Source organism: Mustela nigripes, chromosome 13, assembly GCF_022355385.1.
Source record: "Mustela nigripes isolate SB6536 chromosome 13, MUSNIG.SB6536, whole genome shotgun sequence".
NCBI lineage: Eukaryota > Metazoa > Chordata > Mammalia > Carnivora > Mustelidae > Mustela > Mustela nigripes.
This window is the reverse complement of record NC_081569.1, coordinates 2,930,788-2,950,627: the sequence shown is the minus strand read 5'-3', so window position 1 is coordinate 2,950,627 and position 19,840 is coordinate 2,930,788. Positions and strand designations below refer to the sequence as shown.

The following is a 19,840-nucleotide window of genomic DNA, read 5'->3' as shown; positions in this document are numbered from 1 at the left end:
TCCCCTCTGCCTACTTGTGATCTCTGTCTGTCAAATAAATAAATAAAATCTTTAAAAAAATAATCATATGGTTTCATTTATTTGTGGAGCATAACAAATAGCATGGAGGACATGGGGAGTTAGAGAGGAGAAGGGAGTTGGGGGAAATTGGAAGGGGAGGTGAACCATGAGAGACTATGGACTCTGAAAAACAATCTGAGGGTGGGAGGTCGGGGTACCAGGTGGTGGGTATTATAGAGGGCACGGATTGCATGGAGCACTGGGTGTGGTGCAAAAATAATGAATACTGTTATGCTGAAAATAAAAAATAAATTTAAAAAAAGTAAAAATAATAATAATAATTTGAAGATTAAAGTTAGTTTAAAAATTTAAAGTTAATTTAAAGATCAAATTAGGAGGAAACTCTGGGTGATGAGTTGTTTGTATCTTGTAGCTGAATTGTTTTATATCTTGATCATGCTTACAAAAGTGCATACAGGTGTGAAAACTCACGAAACTGCACACTGGATTTCTGAGCATTTATTGTATGTGAATGACACCTCGATTTAAAAAAAAAAAAAAACCCACCCGTGGTTTTAAAGAGGTGGATGTGCTTCCTGCCTCAAAGCATCAAGTTGTCTTCATGAAATATGGCGTAGTAGAAAGTGTTAGGTGTCGGGTCTGACAGACTTGGGCTCTAGATGAAGGACTTTGAGCAAGTCACTTCACTTTTTCCCTCTTTGGCAAATGGAACTGATCTAGTTCACAGGATGGCCATAAGGATCAAGGGACAAACTGATGGCCAGGTGTCTAATTCAGTACCCTCACCCAGGAGGTTCTCCATAAACCTGGCCATTTAAAAAAAATTTATTTTGAATAAACTGTCATCCTGGGGGCCAACTAAACATATGTAGGATTCTGCTTTGCAGAGGTTGCCATATGCAACCTCAGACAAAAATTCAAAATTCAGAGGGAAAATCTGGAAAACAATAAGTTAAAGAAACCGTTCTGCTCTGGGAGGGAGTCTGTGGACACAGCTGGTAGCTATCAATTACTTGTGATTGTGACAGGAAAATCTGGCACCTTCTGTGGCCACATACAAATCTGTCATCATCGTATTGTACCTCATCTTTTTACCAAGTGTCAGAAAGGAAGGGAAAGGCTGTTTGGAATGAGGCTACAATTAAAAAGCCCTAATTACTGGAGGGAATCAGCTTCAACTTTGCTAAAGGAAACTCCCATTTTTACCTTTCCAGATGTCTCCCTGACAAATTATTTCTGCAGTTCCAAGAGTAAGTTGAAGTTTAGATAAGAATTAATGGGGAAGTAAGGATGGAATGAAATGCGTTTTTAACCTGACTGCTTAATCCCGGGTCCCTGCGAAACGGTCTTTCATTTCTCCGCCTGGCCCACATTTGAGAAATGGAAGCGGTGAGAGTATCCTCCCGAGACGCCCTCCTCTTGGCCGTGCTCGGAGGAAGCCGAGGAGCCAGCCCATTGCACGGAGCACCTTCTCCCTCTCTCTGGGGACTTTTCTGGCAGATCTAGCTGGCCTCCAATAATGCCTCTCCCAGGCTGCGGTCCAAGGGCCCCGTGCTGGCCACCGTTCCCACCAGTGAGTACAGTAAGTCAGCGGAGGAAGCCTGGAATGTGAAAGAGGCCTGCCACCAGGTGACGGCGTACTCTCTGAGTGCTTCTCAAAGCAGCTGATGGGCAGTCTACCAGAAAACAGCTCCTGGTGGTCTGTGGCCGTGTCCTCTCCAGCCCTATCATCATATCTCATTCGAAGCTGTCATGACATTTCACTTCCTTTCCACAGAGCCTTTTTGGGAGCTCGGTAACTGGACGCATTGTTCTGCCACCTGCGGCCACTCGGGAGCCCGAGTCCAGAGACCCCGGTGTGTGCTGGCCGATGGACAGGAAGTGAGCGAGGCCCTTTGCCAACACCTCCCGAAGCCGCTGGCCGGGTTTCAGCCCTGTAACATCCGGGACTGCCCCTCAAGGTATGTGTCGTCAACTCTTCGTATCAGTACCAGGTTTGGGCTTGGGGGTGGAAGGCGTGGTGACTTGGATTTCCTAGCGCCGTCACATCGATGGGCTGAGCACGTGCCCTGCACCGGGCGTTCTGCTCAGTGCTCGTGCGGACCACTTCGCCGTCACCTTGGAGGCAGACGTTGTTAGCTTCTCAGACTTCACGGATGGGAAAGCACCCCCGAGGCCCTCCAGGTACAAGGGCCAGAATTCAAATCGAGAGGATCTGTGTTCAGAGCCTCTGCTCTTGACCGCTACCCAAATCTGGCTCCTGCACTCATGGGGCTATGTGGTCCTTAGCAGAGCCGGTCCCATGGGTTTGCCTGGAGGGAGCGCCGCAGGCCAGCATCCCTGGAGGTCCTGTTCCAAGTGCCATTCCTTAAGTTCCACCCTGGGGGTCAAAACCGTTCATAACCTTTCTAGGTAATAGCTAGAAATCAGTCCTTTAAACATGTCCAAAATCAAACTCATGATCTCTTCCAAACTGGGTACCCCCCCACCAGGCTTCCAGACACAGTGCATCCCAGACCCCTGTGTCTGTCACCTCCATCCGTTCTTGTCCAGTTCCCCCACCCCCAGGAGCTCACGCCATCAATGTCCCTCACGTGGATGGCCCAGAATCCTCCTGATTCTTGTCTCCCTACCTGGAGTGCTCTCCCCATGCGTGAGCAGAATCATCTTTAAGACACAAATTCACCATGATGCCTCTTTGTTTAAAGCCCTTCAAACACCTCTTGTGGTTCTTAAGACCAAGGCCCAAATCCCTAACTCTGTCTTACTCATGTTGTTCACCCTGATGTCTACACCAGTTACACAGTGCTCAGTGAGTATTTGCTGCCTGACTGAATTCAGGAGTGAGAGAACAAGTCCCTCCATGCTTGTGCCTCGGGCTGCCCCCTCTGTCTGTCACAGCCTGGTTATCTGATCTCCATGCTCTTTTTGTCTCTGAGACGTGCCTTTCTTCTGACTCAGAGGCTCCACACATGCTGTTCCCCTTGCCTGGAGCACTGTTCCCTCTCTGAGTTCAGTTACTTCTGTTCATTTCTTTTCAGGAGAACTCTCCCTTACCTTCCCCCCAAGCTCAGCCAGCCCCCTGCGCTGTATTTGTTTCCTATTCTGTTATCACTCATGTCCATGGTTCTTACCATGTCTGTCCCCTGCAAGAGTGTCCACCCCAGGAGGGTAAACACACAGCTGTTTGCAGAACACTTTGTTCCCAGCACTTAGCACCATGTCTGTCCCCATTGTGAGCCCTCCATGGATGTGTGTGGATGAATGAATGAATGATTGAATCACAGAGTCCCTAGAAGTAACTGACCAAATGGCATCAGAATCCCCAGTAAAACAAAATAAATAAGTAAAATCAGATCAGATAAGATAAGATAGCAATAACACTTATGGAGCACAACTGGAGATGGACACTTTGTTAGAGTTCACAACCCTCGTACAAGTGCCTACCCGGGTCCTCTGAACTGGGCCTGGGAAGGTAGCGGGAGGCAGGGTCCACTGTCAAACAAAGCAGATGTCTGAGAACGTGTTCTTGCAGGGCTGTGGCCGTCAGTGGCTGACGTGGCTCTCGGCACCCGCCGTGTTCTTGGGAGGAAGGTCTTGCGCTGAGTCCTCTGTCCCTCAGGAAGTATCGAACTGATGCTCCAGGAACTTGGGGGCAGCTGGTTGGGCCAAATCTTGATACTTATAAAGTGGAAAGAAATGTATCAGCCATGGTGCTTGTTACGTATTCTCTAGCCTGTGCAAGCTCCTAGGATAAGCGGCTGTCCTCTTTCACACTTATGAGAGACACCTCAAGGTCTCGTAACCCGAGGGCTCTCACACGGAGGGCCCTTCCTCACTCTGTGCCGTGGACGCCTCTGGTCGTCTGGAGAAGCCTGGGGCTCCCTTCTCAGGACGAGGGTTTTAAATCTATAAAATAGAATATACTCGATCACAAAGGAAACCACTAACATTGATATAGAGGATTGACACGTTAAAAATGGTGATACAGTAGTAGACTTGCTTCTCTGTTAAGACACTAACACCAGCGGTGCATTAGTCGTGAAGTGGAGGGTGGTGAGTATAAAGTATGTTTTGAGATACCTGCCGCAGCCGTAATGCCTTGTGAAAATATCTGTGGTTTCCCTTGGTAATGAAATCACAGGCAGTGCTAATACTGCTGGACTTTGCAGCTGGCATCTTTATAACTAAAGGGGCACTAATTCCAGCTGTAGCTCAGTGACCATGGTGAGATAATTCTTTGCCCTGCCAGGTCTGTGGTCTCTTGGAGCTTCCTAGAGCCCAGCTTAGGTGGGACTCCCCAGAGCCTGAGCATCCGCAGTGACCCAGCACTCAGTCTCCCAATGGTATCCGGCTCCGAGCGTCCTATGAAAGTGTGAACTTAGGGTCCGATGAACCTAGAATCCAACCCCAGCTCTGCTGGTTTATGGTTATGTGGCCATAACTGAGACACGTTTACCCCTTTGGACGTTGGTGTCTTCCCCATAAAGAATGGGAATCAGATGTGAATATCTCCCAGAGCAAATAGCACATATGTGCTTGAAAACTATTTTCTCCCCTTTGGTTTCAGTGAATTGAAATCCACCTTTTTGAAATTTCCACCTCAATTTTCCCTAGCTGTGCTGTCTGGGGCCCGGCGAGTTCCAGGTCTTGTACCCTTGAGACCCCCGTGTTCCTTGCCTTTCCTTATCTCCCCTGGTCCCTCTGTCACTCCCCTGAACAAACGGGAAGCCAGGAGTCATCTGAGCAGAGACCCGTTCCCCTAGAGACACGCGACGGCCCCCACACCGTCAGTGTTAGGCTCGATGTTCAAGGCTCTCGCGGCAGGGGTTGACCTTGCAGTCCTCACTGAGCTGCTGTAGTTTTTATTTCCAGGTGGTTCACGAGCCCGTGGTCAGAGTGCTCTGTGTCCTGCGGAGAAGGATTCCACAGTCGCCAGGTGACCTGCAAGCGCACCAAAGCCGACGGGACCCTGCAGCTGATGTCCCCGGGAGCGTGTGTTCCCAAAGAGAGGCCTCCGGGAAGAAGGCCGTGTTCCGGTCATCCTTGTGGCCAGTGGGTCGTTGAACCGGAGGGCCAGGTACAGCTGACAGATCTAGTGCTGTGACAATAATGTAATCATCGCTTTGCTACTCATACATTTTTTTTTTTTAAATTTGGGGGGAAAACATCTGATTGCTTTCTAAGGTAGTGTATGTGTTGGTGTCAGGGATTAGATTTGGAAATCAGGGAGTCACTGTCTTCCAGTATAAAGGAGAATCAAAGTTGGATTCTTTGAATAGAGTAGGTCAGGGACAGAAGTTCCAAGACTGGCTGGTCCGGGGCAGCTGGGATGCAAGCGGGCTTCGAGAGAGGGAGCCGAGGAGCAGTGTGCGAAAGTCTCATGACCCGGATCCCAAACAGCACCTTGAACAACGTTTTAAAATTAAAAATACTTGGGGCAAAAAAAAAGTTTAAAGAAATGTCGAGGAACCTAACTCATCGGCGGGCGAGGGCTACCTTAACAAAATACCGCAGACCGGGTGCCGGGGAGAGCAGAAGCTTATTTTCCCACAGTTCTGGAGGCTGGAAGTCCACGGTCAAGGTTCTGTCAGGGTTGGTTTTGTGGGACCTCATTCTTCTGCTTCAAGACAGTGTCTTCTCGGTGGGTCCTCACGTGGCCCCTTCTCTGTGCAGAGAGAGAGGGAGAGAGAGACACATTTCTGGTGTGTCTTCCTCTTCTTCTAAGGGCACAGTTCTAGCAGATAAAGGCCCGACCCTATGACTTCACTTCACCTTTAATACCACCGTGTAGACCTGTTTCCGAATACAGTCACACCAGGCGCTTAGGGCTACCACACATAGAGGTTGAGGTGTTGAGGGGACGCAGTTTGGTCCGTAACATCCCACCCTCTGCCCCCTCCCCCAAATTCATGTCCTTCTTGTGCACAAAGGACATTCACCCCATCCCAATATCCTTAGAAGTCTTGGCCCATTCCGTCCTCACTTCAAACCCGAAGTCTCACCAAACGTTACCTAAACTAGGAACGGGTAAGAAGCGAGCCGTCCTGACGCAGAATACCTCTCCCCCGTGAAGCCGGGAAAGCAGACAAGTTACGTACTTCCAAACTACATTGATGCGACAGGCAGAGGATAGACATTCCCTTTCCAAACAAGAGAAATCAGAAAAGGAAAGAGGCTGCGGGTCCCCGTCAAGTCCCAAATCTAGCAGGGCTAATTCCATTAGATCCTGGCACTCGAGAATAATCTTTGGCTTGGTGCTCTGCTCTCCAGACCCCCAGGGCCCTAGACCGCAGCCTCCCCCACGTGGCTCTTTGGAAGCACTAAGTCGGGGTCGTGGGGGGCCCCGGAAATCGAGGAAACAGCCTCTCCACACCATCCCCTGCCAGGCCTGCCACAGGAGCTCGTTCTTTCCTCTTCCTGAAGGATAAAGCACGTTTGCCGCTGAGCGTTTTGTCCCATCCTGCAGAATCCACAGCTTCTAAAGCCTCCCTTAACCATCCCTTCACGGTCTCTCCTAGTACAATCCCGTCTCTGTTCCTGGCTTCCACGGGACTGGCTCACCAGCTCCTGGGGGAGGGGGTCTCCTTAAGGAGGGATGGTCCAGCCGTACCCTTAGCGTTCCTTCCGGAATGTACTTCCTCATTCTTCAAAATACAGATGGACTGGGAATTTTCCGGCTCCTTCAGTTACGATTCCTTTTTCGCTTCATGATTCCTTCAGTTTATCTGTCCACGCACATTCTGCTCCAAACATGAAGGGGAAGCCAGGTGCCACCCTGAGCTCTTGGTTTAGAAGTCTCCCTAGCGGAATATCCGATGTCATTCCTTGCAAGTTCTATCATCCACAAAACACTAGAACGCAATTTGGCCAAGTTTTTGCCGTTTTATTTTTTTAAGCTTTATTTATTTATTTATTAGAAAGAGAGAGTGTGTGTGTGTGTGAGTGATGGGAGGGCAGAGGGAGAAAGAAAATCTCAGGCAGACTCCCCAGTGAGCACGGAGTCCAACCCTGAGATCCGATCTGAGCCGAAACCGAAAGTCAGACGCTTACCTGGCTGAGCCACCCAAGTGCCGCAAGTGTCCCATTTGAGAATGATGATTGCCTTTCTCCTCCAGTTTCCAGAAGCTTGTTCCTGACTTCCACCTGAAACCTCATCAGGGTCCTCTTAAATGTCCCTGTTTCTAACAACGTGCCCTTCAAGGCAGTCTAGCTTCTTCTGGCATGTACCTCAGAACTTTCCCAGCCTCTACCCATCACCCGGTTCCAGAACCACTCCCACAGGTGTAGACACTTGTTATAGCAGCACCACACCTCTTGGGACCCAAATCTATATGTCCACATTAGCCAGGGTCCTCCGGGGAAACAGAACCAACAGGGTGTGTGTGTGTGTGTGTGTGTGTGTGCGCGCGCGTGCATGTGCGTGCATGCATGAATTAATGAATTAATGCAGTTCTGGGAGTTGACAAGTCCTGAGAGCTGCAGGGTGAGTCAGGAAGCTGGTGTCATTCTAGCCCAGAAGCCAGTGGACTACAGACCCAGGAAGAGCCAGCATTTGAGCTTGAGTCCAAAAGCAGGAATAAGCCAACAGCCCAGTTCAAAGACAGTCAGGAGGAATTCCCTCTTACCTGGAGGAGGGTCAGGGGTTTTGATGGCCATCCATCAACTGATTAGGTGAGGCCCACCCACACTGGAGAAAACCATCGGCTTTCCTCTGAGTACTGATTTAGAGGTTAATCTCCTCCAGAAACATCCTCCCAAAAGCACTTGGAATACCACTTGGCCAAATACCTGGGCACACCATGGCCCCGCCAAGCGGACACATACAATTAACCAAAACAAAACCCCATAAAGAAAAGTAGAACAGGCTGTTGAAACACATAAAGTAGAAGTAGGACAGACAGCAGTATGCTCCATACTGTAAAGACGTCTGTGTCTGCTCTCTTAAATGAACTGAAACACATAATATAATTCCAACGAAGACTACAGTAGAATTCTTTTTTGGAGCTTAAGGGAATTCTGACATTCATATGGGAGAACAAATGAGCGCAGGAAATTTTTAGGAAAAACAACTTACTGGACGGGTGGACAGACCTTCTTTAGCTGGTGTTATCTGATGTAAGGAAAATAATGCAGCGCTCATGTAGAAGTGAGCCCGAGCCATGCAGTGGAATGAGAGGACAGACCCATGTTAAGTGGCTTTAAAGTTCCAAGGTAATTAACCATAGCAGAAGAATGGTTTAAAACAACAAAAAAAAACTTAAACTACAAGAGGTTCCTTTAGGAAATGAGAGAAGATCAGAAAGTCATCCCATATTTATGGATCAGAACACTTAATGTTAAGCTGACCATGCTTTCCAAATTGATCTGCAGATTCAAGACAAAAAATCCCAGCTGGCTTCTCTGCAGAAGTTGACAAGCTGATTCTAAAATTCATATGGAGAGGGTGCCTGGGTGGCTCAGTGGGTTAAGCCTCTGCCTTCGGCTCAGGTCATGATCTCAGGGTCCTGGGATCGAGCCCCACATCGGGCTCTCTGCTCAGCAGGGAGCCTGCTTCCTCCTCTCTCTCTGCCTCTCTGCCTACTTGTGATCTCTCTCCATCTGTTGAATGAGTAAATAAAGTCCTAAAATCCAGAATAGCCCAATCAATCTGGAAACAAGATCAAGGTTGGAGGGCTCAAACTCGTTGGTTCCAAAACTTACGACAGAACTGTAGCAATCAAGACAGCGTGGTACTGACAGAGGCTAAACATACAGATGGCCAGAATAGAATTCACAGTCCAGAGAGAAATTTCTAGATCTGTGATAGTTGGATTCCTACAAGGGTGACAAGACCATTCAATGGAGAAAGACTAATCTCTGTGACAAATAGTGCTGGACACCTGGGTATCCACACACACAGAAAACTGAAGTTGGACCCCTGGCTTCTGCCATATGCAAAAAAGTTAACTCAAAGTGGATCAAAGACCTAAATTTAAGAGCTAACCCTATAAAGCTCTTCGAATAAATGTAGACATAAATCAGCATGCCTTGGGTTAGGAAATGTCTTTTTAGAGACGACACCTATAACACAAGCTACAACAACAAAAACAGATACGTTGGGCGATGTAGAAATTGAAAACTTTTGTGGTACGGAGGACATGACCAGGAAGGTGAAGGGAATTCGAACCAGAGTGATGGAAGGGCCTTTTCAAGCATAAAACAGAGTATAAGGAAACATTAATATGTATTAGGACTACATGGAAATTAAGAACCGCATCAGAAAAGAATTTTTTTTTCCCATACTTGAACTCACCTTCACCCAGAAGCCTCCGCTTTTGCTCAGAGCAGGAAAACCCAAATTTGGCAGTTGCTTATGGTTTGAAGCAATGTCATTGTTGGACCTAAGCCCTGTCCGTTCCAGACTGGCCCCCTCCTTCTCCCTTCTCCCCAGAGGTGCTCTAAGTTTCTGGGGCAGGCGGGGTGGGGGGGCGGTGTAGAGGAGGAGGAAGATGCTGAGGGAAGGCGGTCTGACCCCAGAGCCGAGCTTCCACCCTCCCTGATTTCCCTGGGGACCCCCGGCCCCATCTCAGCACATGGTCTTGGCACCACGGCACTCATGGGCTCACAGTGGTGTCTCCTGCTTTGTGCTTCTGTTCCAGTGTCCTGCGCGTTGCCTGGGTCGCACGGGGAGGCTGCAGCCGCAACACGAAGTCTGTCAACCGCACAACAGCTCTGACCCCCGCTGTGATGACAGAAAGAGGTACCGACCTGCCCCGGGGCCGCACGAACCCTCTCCTGCCCCAGTCCACGGCTGTGACTTCCTGACAGTGGAATGACCCTCCCGTCCACGACCTCTCACAACCGACAGTTCCTAGCAGGGACACTCTCTTACAGTGCCGTCCCCGACAGCGTGCATTAGGCTGGAAGAGTCACTAGTATCCACTGTTCTAATTACACGTGATGTAGACATGAAACATATCTGGACAGGGACACCCCAAAGAGCAAAAAAAAGAGTAGCATTGAGGACAGGCCTAATGATATTTCACTGAGGTTTACAGCTTAAATCTTCCCAGTGTTTGCCGCGGACGGTGTATTCCTCTGCCTGGAAACCTCGGCGAGGAGGCGGGCACAGTGGTGCAGCAGAATGAAACAAGCTTTTACCTTGGGAAGGGACTTAAACACAAAAAGAGTTTGCTTTTCTCTTGTGTAGGAGTCAAAGCTGGTGCTCAGTTTGGGGCCGAGGGGCGCTGTTCCGTGAGGTCACCCCGAGACCTGGGCTCCTTCTGCCTGGCGACTCCATCGTCCCGGAGGAGCGCGCCCCAGCCAGTGTGAAATGGAGGGAGAGCCAGAAAGCGTGCTAAGGAGGGAATGTGGGATTCTCCCGCTCTCTTCCTAGATGACCCAGGCCACCCAGGGTCTAGTCTACCCACTGGGGTATTACGGTCCATGCAAAACTATGGTTGGGAGGTTTCGAGGAGTTGGCTGGTCTGAAACATCTATGCAGCCTGGGTCACAGAGGATGCTCAGAATATGACTCCCTCTCTCTCCTCCCCACCCTGAGTGCTGCCGGAGAAAACGAGATGACCTTGACAGTTGGCTCCGTGTCCATTCTGAGCCTTCAGTAAGGTTTGGCAACGCAGAGTCCGCTGTGTTTCCTGTTCCCCACAACACAACCCCAGCCGGACCTGTTTTCCTCAAGTGGAAAATGATCGGAACAGCTTCCCTCTCTCTCAACAGACAACCTAGCTTTGTCTTTTGCTGAGCAGACAGAGACCACACACAGACCGACACGGATCACCCCAGAGGTCTCATCTGGCATTCTCAAAGACAGGCGGATGGCACAAGCGTGTACACGCGTTGAGCTTTCTTTTTTAGCACACCTGATGTACTTTTCTGAAACTTGCTTTTTCTCCTTATCCGTACATTATAGACTTTCCCTGATCTGGGTACGTAAGATTCCCTTTGCTCTTTTCAACACTTTTATCTCATTCCATTGCTGATGGACATTTGTGTGTTTCAGGTTTTTTTTTTTTCCTATCCCAAACAAATGCTGTAGTAAACATCTTAGAACATATATCTTTATCCACTAACAGCTATGTTTTGGGTACAGCCTAGGATTGAATTGACAGGCCTGTTCATTCTGATACTGCTAAGTTACCATCAGAACGTCTCTACCAAGAGTGCATGAGGGTTCCCCCTTTTCATGAACATTATATGGGGTTTTTGTTTTTTTTTTTTTAAAGATTTTATTTACTTATTTGACAGACAGAGATCACAAGCAGGCAGAGAGAGAGGAAGGGAAGCAGGCTCCCTGCTGAGCAGAAAGCCCAACTCGGGGCTCGATCCCAGGACCCCGGGATCATGACCTGAGCCGAAGGCAGAGGCTTTAACCCACTGAGCCACCCAGGCGCCCCAATGGGTTTTCAGTCTTTAAAATTTTGTCAATCTGATGGGTAAAAAATCACATCCTATTGTAATTTATATTTTTCTGATGACTTTTTTTCTTTTTTAGAATGAATGAGAGAGAGAGAGAGAGCACATGTATGTGCCCATAAGCAGAGGGGAGGGGCAGAGACGGAGGGAGAGAGAATATTAAGCAAGCTCCCCACGGGCTCGATCTCACAACCCTGAGATCATGACCTGAGCCCAAATCAAGAGTTAGATGCTCAACCGACAGAGCCATCCAGGCGCCCCTCTGATAACTTTTATTTTTAAGATTTTATTTATTTATTTGACAGACAGAGATCACAAGTAGGCAGAGCCAGACAGAGAGAAGGGGGAGGAAGCAGGCTCCCCGCTGAGCAGAGAGCCCGATGCGGGACTCGATCCCAGGACCCTGAGATCATGACCTGAGCCGAAGACAGAGGCTTACTTAACCCACTGAGCCACCCAGGCGCCCCCCGATAAGTTTTTATATACATTTTGGTTCCTTGTATTATGTTCTCGAGCCCATCTCTGCCGTGATGGCCTGTAGCCGAGCCATCCCACGGGTCCCCTCCGCCTGTTGGTCCTTTCCTGCCCAGACCCCACCCTGCAGCCTGAGCGGTCCTTTCCAAAGTCAAATCGGATCGCGCCACCTCGGCACCCCACCTCCCCGACAGATTAAAGCCACTTTAGAGACCTCACTCGCTCTTAGCAAGGAGGGTGACCAAAGTCTGCAGTGTGGCCTAGAAAACGCCACACGGTCAACTCCTCTCTCCCTTTGTTTATTTATTTATTTATTTATTTATTAAAGACTGATTTATTTTTAGAGAGCGAGATACGGGGTAGCGGGGACATGGGGGAGGGGCAGAGGGAGAGAGGAAGAATCTCAGGCAGATTCTCTGTTGAGCAGGGGCCGGATGTAGGGCTCGATCCCATGACCCCGAGATCACCACCCGAGCTGAAATCAAGGACCCAGGCGCCCCCTTTTCCTCCCTTGACAGCCCCACCCCAGACCTCACCCCCGCCTCTCCTGGCGCTCCAGCCACGGCCTCCGTCCTTCGGGACACACTGTGGATGTGCCAGCGCTGTCCAACCGAGGGCAGCGAGAACAGGAGGTAGAAACATACTAGAAAGCATGGGAGGGGCTCAATATACGGTCAAATGGGGCTTTAGAGAAAAAGATGTGGGGGCATCTGTCTGTCTCAGTTGGTTGAGCATCTGCCTTCTGCTCAGGTCGTGATCCCGGGGTCCTGGGACCGAGTCCCGCATCTGGCTCCCTGCTCAGCGAGTCCCGCATCTGGCTCCCTGCTTCTCCCTCTGCCCTTCTCCCCTGCTCTTGTGCTCTCTCTCTCTCTCTCAAATAATAAAAATCTTTTTTAAAAAAGAAAAAGATTTGCAGAGCTGAACAGGAAACATGGAAGTGTGTGAAGGAGCGAGCCTGTGGCTGATGGTGAAGGGTTGTGTGAGGTCAGGGAGGAGCTCCACTGAGCAGGGTCGGGACATGGGGGAACTCTAGTGGCAACAGGGTGACCTTGTGATTTCCTGCCACACGGGAGAGCAGCTGAGCTGCCCGTGCACACATGTGCGTCGCACCAGTGCCCAGACTGCGTCCCCCTAGCAGGGGCAGCCCCGTCCCCTGTCCTGTCCCGGCCCCGAGGACGTGGGCTGTGCTGGACCCACCTTCCCTTCACAAGACCTCAGGGACCAGCCCCTGGAGCTAGGGCTGCCGCGTGGCTCTCTGGCTCCCTGCGTCGTCTCCTCCGTTGTAAGCCCTGGGGCTCCTTCTGCTTTCCCGCCAGCCCTGCCTTCTGTCAGAGCGGAGGGGGCTGTGTGTTAGGGTTCTTGGGGCTGGAAACAGCAAAAGTCAACTCAGAATGACTTATGCGAGAAAAGTGGGCGATTTCCTATTCCGATGGGACCACCCAACACTTGTGCACCATTTGGCATCCTTTTAAAATACTTTTTTTGGTGTTTTCTGTGAATATTCACCTTTTTTCGGTAGAAAGAGCTCATCTCTGCATGAGGGGTAGGGCCAGGAGTACTGGCTCTATGCCTGGTTGTCCGAAGCAACTACCCTTTTGTCCCCTAGGATTCACACCCACTGGGGGGAAAAAGCCCTGTAAATGAACAGGATACCCTCCTCTCTTCCCTGGTAAAACCCTAATGTGGTGTGACCCTGTTGTTCAAACAAACCTTTTGATGGAGTCTCCCCCTATGGGCCACTCAGAGTACTGCTTCCAACTCTGTCACACTCGGGCCAGGAGCTGGTCAGGTCAACACAATTTCTCCATCTTATTCCATTTCCAGCGGCGATCCTGCGCTCCTTTCAGATCCCGTGTGCTGGTAAGGAGCCTCTTCCAGGAATACGAAAATGCCTCAGGAATTCAAAGGGCGGATGCCGTCAGACCCCGGGAAGCACTGAGACCACGAAATGAGAAACTGTTGGGGTTTTTTTCTCTTCCGGCCTCTGCAGCTCTTGGTGTTTCGCATCCTTCTTTGTTATTTTCCTGAATTTTCTGTTTCTGGTTCTCTGGCCCATGTGGCAGAATATGGCTTTCGTGATCTCCAGACGTCGTGATTGCGGTCTTATTCCAGCACCTTCCACATTCCTGGAATAAGGACTGTCATTGAGGCAGCTCGGTGAAGCTGAGGTTCTCTCCCGGTCGCCTGTGGGGTGGGAGAGAGCTCCGTGTAGGGGCGCGATATCGCCCAGGACCCCTGCCACGGGGAACAAGGTCACGCACCCCGAAGTGTGTCCACCAAGCTGGCTGTCTCTTCTAGGCTAGATAACTTCCAGAGTCGAGGGCGCCAGCTGTCTGTCCGGTTTGCCAGGGTAAGGAACCAGAGACAGATCCCTGTCCCCGGACAGCCCGTGTTAAATCTGACTACGACTCACCGTGTGGCCAACTCTGAGTGCCGTCCCTTAGCAGACCAGCTCGCTCCCACACATGTGACACTCTTACCCGAACCTCCCCCACGTGCTTTGATAAGCACAACCGTCTGTGTGTCGTTAGCACGTCCGAAGTGGCTGAATGTGAGCCGTTCCTCCCTTCCTTGCCGGAGCTGACCTGCCCCAGCTTCTCGCGACAGCCGGTCCTTTGAGACGCGTGTCCTGACTCAGTGTGGGAAGCGAATGGACACGTGTGCTTGGCTTCTCTGTCCTGGTCACGCGCGCGCCACCCACCATGCACCCTGCAAATCATGCATCTGACGAGTCCGGTCCTAATCCTGAAACCTTCGTGGCTCAGAGCTCGAGTACACAGAAAGGCTTGTCCCAGCGGGGAGTGACTCCCCACCTCTCCCATTTCCACTCTCTGTTTCTTTCCCTTGTCTTTTCCCTTCTTTCTCTTTCAGACCCTCGTTGAGGAGGAACTGCTCGTCGGGGGCTTGCGACGCGTGCTGGCGCCCGGGCCCCTGGAGGCCCTGCACGGCGGCCTGCGGCCGAGGCTTCCAGTCCCGGAAGGTCGAGTGCGTCCGCTCCCAGAGCTGCAGACCCGTGGCCGAGAGACACTGTGTGCAGAGGAAGAAACCGGCTTCCTGGCGGCACTGTCTGGGGCCTTCCTGTGAGAGTACGTACCCCTCTCAGGTACCACCGCCGGCCGGCAGCCTCGTCCCAGCCAGACCTGGACGAGGGGCTGGGGGGAGGCGGGGGGCAGCCTATTTGGTGTCCCCGCTGACCGGCCATGTAAGAATCCCGTGGGTGTCGGCGGCATTGGCTATGATGGATTTGTCCCCACGTCTGACCGCCTCACCGCACTCCCCTTCTGCCCGGAGGGCGGTCTCCTCAGCTAGGACAGGGATTCTTGGCATAGATGTTTATATTATTAATATATTATATATACATTATATTGTTTTAATACTCTATATGTTCATGGACACACGTTTCTGTACTATGTATATTATAATTGTTATATCATTTTTATAAAACTTCATCATAAATATATTTTGCTAAGGAGCAGGTCCATCCCATTTATCCGTTTTCCAAGGGTCCACAGCCCTGCTGTTCTCAGCACTGAGAGGAGGAGCGTGAGCCACAAGGGCTGGGAGCCCCGGAGAGCAGGGTGAGGCCATGTGGCCTGGATGAGAAGTGAGCCCCGTGAGTTTCTGGCTCTCGTGTAGGGCCGTGCCTCCATCCCGAGCTTAATGGGGTTGCTTTTCAGTTGTTGTTTTTTTTTTTTCTGAGTCCGGCTGATGTACAGGTTGCACAGTTTCAGGTGTAGGATGTAGTGATCGAACAGTTCTATCCATGCCACTGGGCTCCCCACAGATGCAGCTGCCACCTGCCCTGCCTGGCGCTGTCACCGTGCCCGTGACTCTATTCCCTGGGCCGTGAACCCAAGCCCGGGTTTCTCCAGCTCGCTCCGTGATTTCAGTGTTAGGCTTGTCATAAACTCAAAGGGTTTTATTTTTTCAGTTTTTGTAACTCCTTCTCTGGTGAGCTGTGTATTCAGTGGGTATCTCTGTTTTCCCTTTTCCGCAGGAGACTGCTCAGACACAACTCACTACTGTGTGTTCGTGAAGCATCTCGGCTTGTGTTCGCTCGATCTCTACAAGCAGAGGTGCTGTCAGTCGTGTCAAGAAGGGTAAACGTGTGGCGGGATCGGAATGCTGCTGTGAAGACAACCCAAACGGAAAAGCTCTTTCCCCCGACGCAGCTGGTTCAGAAGCATGTTATTTCTTTCAAAACTCTAGATTCTGCATTCAGGGGTCGTTGTGAACTCGCCACTGGTGGGATGTCCTACGTTTTCCTGGTGGCCGGTTTTTGATCACAGCTCTTTGAGATGATCTGTTCCGGGACGATCAAACACACCGTGGCAGGTGTGCTCTTGCACTTGGGACCCTCCCCGTGCCCTCCTAGTAGGGAAACTGCCCAGATCCCCAGTGCGATGTCACAGGCTGCTTTTTCCTGTATGTGTAGACGGGTGGAGGGTAGGACGTCCTGATGATCTCTTCTCTCGAGTTTTAGGGTTTCAGCCTGTTGATAAGGCATCTACACTTTGGAAGCCCTGGCCAGTAGTTGTTGAGATGGCATAAGTGGTGCAGGTGGCATTTTGATAGGTCCTTAAGTCTAGTCTGTGAAGAGGAAGCGGTCCCTGTGGCCACGCTCATGGCACCGACTGATCCAAGGACCCTGGGAGTTGGGGGGGGGGGGCGGGTGGCATCTTGTCTTTGCTCTTACAGAACCCGGGGATGAAAGCCACCAATTCCACAACTATGGAGATCTGTGACCAGATGAGGCATCTCTGAAATCAAAGGAGAGGGCACGTTCACCTTTTCTACTGATTTTGAAATGTATTCAAAGCTTTCTTTTAAGAGCTGTGAATGAGACTTTTTCTGAGCACTCTTCTCTTGCACACAAACAAAAAAAACAAAGCCTTATTAGACCTAATTTATGCCTAAAATCGTACTCCTGAGGATTTTCTATTTCAGGGTTTTTATTTCTTATAATCCTGATGGTTCTAAGAAAGTCATCCAAATAGCAAACATGGTGATTGAAAAGAATTATTGTGAATAAGTGTTTTAATTCAGACCGGTAAATCCAAAGTGGATTTGGGTTGGGCTAGAAGTTACAGGAGGGCTAGGGGTCAGAGCTAGGATTTGGTGGGTAAGTGTAGGGTTCATTTTAGTCTGAAGTGAGAGGGGAAGGTATGTTAGGGTCAAGGCTAGAGTTGGCGTTGGGGGTTAGCGAGAGGCCGAGCTGGGTTGCGTTGGGTTGCGTTCAGACTGGCGCCGGTGCTGGTGTTGGTGATGGTGCCCGGGTGGAGAGTAAATTGGGACTAAATTGTTTCTGTCGAAGGAGTCTGGGGCTTGCGTGAAGTTGTGACGTTCTGACGCTGATTCAGTTCTGGGGTGCTTTCCCCAACATCCCCAGCGGTTCTGGCTTTGGATGGCCCACGGCCCCAAGGACGCAGCCATCCTCCCTCGGTCAGCATCCCGTGCCGCCGGCAGTCCGTTGGCCACGGCGTCCCCGAAGCAGGTCGGGCGGGACCGAGGCCCTGATCACAGAGAAGCGAACAGTGCGTTTGGGCTTTGGATCTGTCCGTGGGCAAGCTTGCTGGTCTCTCTGCCGCGTATTCGGAGCACCAGCTGTCGTGTTCTAAGTTCAGCCTCGCCGACACTGACAATGAGCACTACTGTATGCGGAGGGTTTGGTGGCCGGGAAGGATGGGGACGTGATGGGCACACACAGCCCGTGGGGCGCTGGTCCTCAGTCACACTTGGTTGGGGAAGGTTTTTAAATTAAAAGAAAGATCGTTTGTAAGATACTCTTTGTACATATTTATTATATGACTTAAAGGTGCAATATTTTATTTTGTACAGTATGTAATAAAGAACGTGGGACATATATTTTTTCTTATCAACAAAATTTCCTATTAAATAGCTTCTCCTTTGTATTTAAAGTCGCTGTTTTTCGTTGGCTATCGTACTGTTGCCTTGGTATCGTTCAAGTGACATTCCTGTGTACTGTATTTTACTACTGTTCCTATCACATAAGAGTTAGTGTTTCTTTCATGACTCCTTATGTAATTCAGAAATAAATCTACTTTGATTATGCAGTGGAATCCTTATACATGTGGGCGGCTTCTTTGTGTTGTTTCCGGAAGCCTTGACCGTTGTCACCTTGGCTGCCTCCTTGAGGGTCCAGGAGCAGACCTGATGGGCCCCCTGCTCTGAGCTGTCCTGTGAAGTGTGGGTGACAAGATTCAGGACCGATCACACAGAAGTTCCCTCTGAGTCCCTTATCCCAATCATGTACGCCCTATGGCCTGTCGTTGATGCCGAGGGCAGAAGGGCTGGAAACAAACCCTCATTGACCACTGAGGTAGTGCAGAAGTGGGTGGCAGTGGGAGCGCAGGAGGTGTCATACCCTCTTATTTTTGGCCACGTTGAGGGGTTCAGGGACTGACGTGAGGTGTCTGCGCCTGAAGACGTTGTGGCAGCGCTTCCTCCGTGCCCCAGCCCTGTGTAGAGCGCTTCGGGATCGGCAGGGAGTCTTTATAGACAGGATCCACGTTGTTGAACTTGAAGATGCCCCTCCCTTCGCCTCGGGCCTTGGGGTTTCTGAGGTTATTTGTTGAAGAAAAATCAATCCTTGTCCGGTAACTTGTGAGACTCTATTAACCTCAGGAGGCCGAGCTATGTGGGAGATGAGCGGTTGGATAGCCCCGATGTCTAGAAGTGTATGTTCGTCTTCCTCCCCTCCCCCTCCCTCCTTTTCTTTTTCTTTCTTTCTTTCTCTCCCCTCCGTCCTTTCTCTTCACTTTTCTCTTCTTTTCTTCCCTTCGTTTTCTCTCTCTCTCTCTCTCTCTCAAACTGAGGCCATGTCCATGGGTTACAAGGAGTGGAGAGCATTACAAGGCAAGGGAGGAAATGTGGGGCATGTCCTTCCCGACTCCGAGAAACTCCCCTGGGAACGCCTCACTGTTTTCTTGGCTGTCGGAACTACTTCGTGATCCTCAGTGACTGTCCAGGAATATGGAGAAATCCAGATGCTGCAGTCCAAGCGCTGCTGGAAGGCTTGGGTCCTCTCCTGTACAATGTGATGAAGTCAATACCCCCCAGAACTTTATTTCTTACATATCAACTAGGAAGAGGGTGAAAAAAGTCATGCTAGGAAAACATAAGGAGAGATCACTGTTGGGCTTTTCTTTGTAACAAGCAAAGGACGGGAGAAGTTTGCAACCAGCCCTGACAAGCCTTCCCAAGTGCAAAGAGAGGAAAGGTTTCATCACACCAGGGATCCCACGTGGTTCCTCAATTCAGGATGGTTCCCCTCGTCCAGCTCCGGACCCCATGCCACGGGTCTCTGCTGAACCTGGAGCCTTGCCGAGGCAGGGGCATCAGCAGGTCCCTGGCATCAAACGTGTTGTCAGGGGTGTAGAATGACCTCAGAAATCATAAGCAAACTTGCTGATAGACCGGTGGATGGCTGGAGTTGAAAAGGCAAAACGAATGAGCCTGGCAGAACAAACCAAATTATTTTTTTTTAACTTTTTATATTAAGGTGACTAAGATGTATGGAATGGTTACAAAAGCACTGCAGGGAATTCTGGTGCATCCTGCGTCTAACTTCCCTTAATGTCAATGTTGTACACAACCAAATATACTGATCGAAACTAAGAAATTGGGCCTGGCATAGAAATAGACACACAGATCAATGAAACAGAACAGAAAACCCAGAAATGGGCCGACAACTGTATGATCAACTAACAAAAGCAGGAAAGCCTCTCCAGTGGGGGAAAAGACAATCTCTTCAACAAACAGTTCTGGGAACACTGGACAGCCACGTGTAGAAGAAAGAAACTTTCTTGCACCACTTTCTTGCTCCACATACAAAAACAAATTCAAATGGATAAAAGACCTATATAAGACACTTGAAACTATTAAAATCCTAGAAGAGAACACAAGCAGT

At 50.1% G+C, this 19,840-nt stretch overlaps 1 protein-coding gene across 1 annotated transcript in view; it reads left to right on the top strand.

The window, feature by feature from the left end:
* The window catches only part of ADAMTSL3 (ADAMTS like 3), a 340,647-nt gene extending 324,089 nt beyond the window's left edge, over positions 1-16,558 (top strand). Inside the window, exons 26-30 of the mRNA XM_059371168.1 lie at positions 1,799-1,982; positions 4,897-5,101; positions 9,663-9,763; positions 14,782-14,996; positions 15,908-16,558. Of these exons, the coding sequence (XP_059227151.1) occupies positions 1,799-1,982; positions 4,897-5,101; positions 9,663-9,763; positions 14,782-14,996; positions 15,908-16,014 (812 nt within the window). The 3' untranslated portion in view covers positions 16,015-16,558. The remainder of the gene's footprint in view (positions 1-1,798; positions 1,983-4,896; positions 5,102-9,662; positions 9,764-14,781; positions 14,997-15,907) is intronic.
* The last annotated feature ends 3,282 nt before the right edge of the window (positions 16,559-19,840 follow it).